This window comes from Sander vitreus, chromosome 21 (genome assembly GCF_031162955.1).
Source record: "Sander vitreus isolate 19-12246 chromosome 21, sanVit1, whole genome shotgun sequence".
NCBI classification, from domain to species: Eukaryota; Metazoa; Chordata; class Actinopteri; order Perciformes; family Percidae; genus Sander; species Sander vitreus.
Window position 1 is genome coordinate 773,313 of NC_135875.1, and position 5,000 is coordinate 778,312.

The 5,000-nt window shown below is 44.0% G+C and overlaps 1 protein-coding gene across 2 annotated transcripts in view; it reads left to right on the plus strand.

Moving 5' to 3' along the window:
- The first annotated feature begins 3,007 nt into the window (after window positions 1–3,007).
- Window positions 3,008–5,000, plus strand: part of LOC144536632 (chromobox protein homolog 2-like) — an 11,501-nt gene continuing 9,508 nt past the window's right edge. For both annotated transcript variants that reach the window (XM_078279863.1, XM_078279864.1), the window contains exons 1-3: window positions 3,008–3,089; window positions 3,175–3,218; window positions 4,978–5,000. The exon at window positions 4,978–5,000 is cut by the window's right edge and continues 43 nt beyond it. In XM_078279863.1, the coding sequence (XP_078135989.1) occupies window positions 3,024–3,089; window positions 3,175–3,218; window positions 4,978–5,000 (133 nt within the window). In that variant the 5' untranslated portion in view covers window positions 3,008–3,023. The remainder of the gene's footprint in view (window positions 3,090–3,174; window positions 3,219–4,977) is intronic.

Sequence of the window (5,000 nt, forward strand, 5' to 3'; positions counted from 1 at the left end):
TAGAGGGGAAACAACTCTGAGCTGTGTTTTCAAGGTGCAGTGCAGGGAAATATGATCCGCCGTGAGCACGGTGTATTTTATTTTGAAAATTAACCGGATTTTTATTTTGTTACTGTGCTTGACTTCCTGTCCCGCACTATCTGCCGTGTGCTGAACTGCTGCGGAGCTCTCCGGCGTCCGGTAAAAATAGAAGCTCTGCGTATCTGCTCAGGAGGGCTGCGGACCGCCGGAGCTGGGACGGAGTAGGGACGCAGACGTTCCGCAGTCAGTGGAAATACACACGTTGACTTTAATGGAAACCTAATGACTCCGCCGACGTTCCGGAGCCGTTACGCATCCAGTGGAAATTGCCGGTATGAAAGCTCCAGGATTTCCATATACCCACTTGAAGATACCCAATGACCCACAACAACATACTTTCCATCATATTTTTGATATATTTTGAATTGTCATCTGTGTTTTTCTACTTCACGTAGGCTAAATAAAAGGATTTCCACCGTAAATTGATGCATAAAAGTGTATCTGAATACAGGAAATTAAGTCGTAGACGCGCTAAACTTCCCTGGGGAGGACACCCAGACACCCACTATATATATATATATATATATATATATATATATATATATATATATATATATATATATATATATATACCGTGGCTTGCATAAGTTTTCACACCCATGCTAAAGTTGACTAAAAAGAGGAATAAAAAAATAATCTTTTGGAAATTGATCTTAATGCCTTAATTAAAAAATGAGGAAAAATCCAACCTTTAAGGACACCAATTGTCTTTGTGAATGAATAATGTATCGTCAATAAATAAATGTTCTTCCTTAAAATACAGGGAGGGCATAAGTCAGTACACCCCTATGTTAGATTCCCATAGAGGCAGGCAGACTTTTATTTTGAAAGGCCAGTTATTTCATGGATCCAGGATACTATGATCCTGATAAAGGTCCCTTGGTCCCCACATCATCACATACCCTTCACCATACCCCCCCATCATCACATACCCTTCACCATACCCCCCCCACATCATCACATACCCCTTCACCATACCCCCCACATCATCACATACCCTTCACCATACCCCCACATCATCACATACCCTTCACCATACCCCCACATCATCACATACCCCTTCACCATACCCCCCACATCATCACATACCCTTCACCATACCCCCCCCCCATCATCACATACCCTTCACCATACCCCCCATCATCACATACCCTTCACCATACCCCCCCCATCATCACATACCCTTCACCATACCCCCCCCACATCATCACATACCCTTCACCATACCCCCACATCATCACATACTCCTTCACCATACCCCCCACATCATCACATACCCTTCACCATACCCCCCACATCATCACATACCCTTCACCATACCCCCCCATCATCACATACCCTTCACCATACCCCCCACATCATCACATACCCTTCACCATACCCCCCACATCATCACATACCCTTCACCATACCCCCCACATCATCACATACCCTTCACCATACCCCCACATCATCACATACCCTTCACCATACCCTCCCACATCATCACATACCCTTCACCATACCCCCCCATCATCACATACCCTTCACCATACCCCCACATCATCACATACCCTTCACCATACCCCCCACATCATCACATACCCTTCACCATACCCCCCCATCATCACATACCCTTCACCATACCCCCCCCCCATCATCACATACCCTTCACCATACCCCCCCATCATCACATACCCTTCACCATACCCCCTCATCATCTCATACCCTTCACCATACCCCCCATCATCACATACCCTTCACCATACCCCCCACATCATCACATACCCTTCACCATACCTAGAGATTAACATGGTTGTATTTCAGTTAGTCTAACAGCTGGTCTTATTTGCATTGAGAGATGATCTTATGGAAAGTACCCCATGTCAATCTCTAGGTATGGTGAAGGGTATGTGATGATGGGGGGGAGTATGGTGAAGTGATGTATGTGAAGGGTATGATGATGGGGGTATGGTGAAGGGTATGTGATGATGGGGGTATGGTGAAGGGTATGTGATGATGGGGGGTATGGTGAAGGGTATGTGATGATGTGGGAGTATGGTGAAGGGCATGTGATGATGATGTGGGGAGTATGGTGATATATATATATATATATAATATATATATAGTACAGTATACCAACTACAATACATTAGACTACACCACTGGACAGTATATAAAAAAATAAAACAATAATACTAAAAAGATTTAAACAGCCTCCTGCAATACAATCCTACTGTTTGTTTACAGGAATGTTATTGTCTACACCTGCAAAAAAAATTTATTAAAGATAGTTTTTAAGACTTTTAACGACCTGCAGATACCCCTGAATGTTTCTACATTCATACAGTTTTCAGTTGCAGTAAATCAACTGAGCTCAGCTTATCTCAGCCAATGCAAATGCAGTTTTCTCTAGACGTGGGAATGACTCCAGAACAACAGCATTAGTTAACTGAAAAACACAGCGAGACGCGTACCGTACCCCCATTTGAGTAATACTGCCATAGACTGTAATATATACTATAAGTACTGCAGCATACTGACAGTATACCGTAATATGTTTATACAGAGGTAATACATGTGAAGATAGCTTTTCATCAATCAACAAACAGTATGGCTCAAAATACATCATAGTATTATTAAGGACCAGATGCAAACACAAAGTGGAAACGTATAAAACGAAATAATATAAGACAAAACAACAAATACAAGAATAATACTTAAGCTATTCTTCAGTAATACGTACTTTTTCTATAACTTGAATAGCTTTTAGTGTAGAAAACAAATGAATGGGTGAAGTATATTAAAAGGAGGTTTCACTTTCACTGAATGTTTATGTTTACAACTGTTTAATAACGTAACAGCGTAACGTAAACCGTCTCTGATGTGATTTTTAAAGTACGGTGTGCGAGGTGGGTCAAAAGCGCCCTCCGCGCTCGTTCGAAGGGGCTGCTGCTGTAGTAATGGAGGGGGTCACAGTCGGCCAGGTATTTGATGCGGAATGCATCCTCAGCAAACGGCCGAGAAAGGTAAGAGAAACCCGGACTGTCGGCTACGCGGAGACCCGTCTTCTCTCCGGACATTTTTCTGACATCTTGTGTCTGTTTTTCACAGGGCAAGTTTGAGTATCTGGTGAAGTGGAGAGGGTGGTCGTCTAAGTAAGTAAGCTAGCTAGCTGCTAGCCACATTACATGCTAACGACACATACACTGAAAATGGCACCAAACAATGCCAGGCACTGCCGCGGCGTTTCTCTGAGGGGTTTGAATAAAAACGGCAGGTTTGTGTTTAACACACGGAGCGATAAAGACACACACCGAGCTGCTGCTGCTGCAGACATTTCTGCAACAATTATTCTGCTTTCTGACTGCCGTTACACAACAAGCTGCTGCTAATACAACACACACACACACACACACACACACACACACACACACACACACACACACACACACACACACACACACACACACACACACACACACACACACACACACACACACACACACACACTCTGCTGCTGCTAATACAACATACACACACACACTCTGCTGCTTACAACACACACACACACACACACACACTCTGCTGCTATGCTACACACACACGCTAATACAACTGCAACACACACACACACACTGCTGCTAATACAACACACACACTCTGCTGCTGCTAATACAACATACACACACACACACACACTGCTGCTGCTACTAATACAACACACACACACACACACCCTGCTACTACTACACACACACACACACACACGCTGCTGCTATTACAACACACACACACACACACACACTGCTGCTGCTGCGCTAATACAACATGCACACACACACACACTCTGCTGCTGCTGCTAACAACACACACTGCTGCTGCGCACTACACTACACACACACACACACTCTGCTGCTGCATACACACACACACACACACTCTGCTGCTGCTGCTAATACCACACACACTACACACACACACACACACACTGCTGCTGCTATGCAACACACACACACCCACACACTCTGCTGCTGCTATTACAACATACACACACACACACACACTCAGCAACTGCTGCTGCTAATGCACACACACACACACACACACACACACACACACCTGCTGCTGACTAACATATACAGACACACACACACACACACACACACTCTGCTGCTGCTGCTAATACAACACACACACACACACACTGCTGCTGCTGCTAATACAACACACACACACACACACACACACACACACTCTGCTGCTGCTAATACAACACACACACACACACACACACTGCTGCTGCTGCTAATACAACAACACACACACACACACTACTGCTGCTCTGCTGCTGCTGCTAATACAACACACACACACACACACACACACACACACACTCTGCTGCTGCTGCTAATACAAACACACACACACACTCTGCTGCTGCTAATACAACACACACACACACACACACACACACTGCTGCTGCTGCTGCTGCTGCTAATACAACACACACACACACGCACACACACACACACACACACACGCTGCTGCTAATAACAACACACACACATTCTCAGAAATGAGGTATACTTTCATATAAATGAGGTTTGTTGACCATGGATTCCAAAAATAAGTGAAACCTGGTATTAAGTTGTAATGAAGCTGGCTAACAAGACTAGTAACACAGAACTGGGTGATCATTGTTTTTACTTTATGCTTTATATATAAAAAAACAAACAAACGGGCCACAACATGCGCAGATAGGAAGACAACACAAGGTTTAAGTATTGAGCTGCAACTCCGACTGCTAAACCAAAAGGAGAAATAATAATAATACAGAGAAGAGGTTTTATTAAACGTGACCGTATGTCTTTGAGGTTTTCTGTCTTTTTAGAACTTCTGTTCTGATGTTTTCAGGCACAACAGCTGGGAGCCAGAAG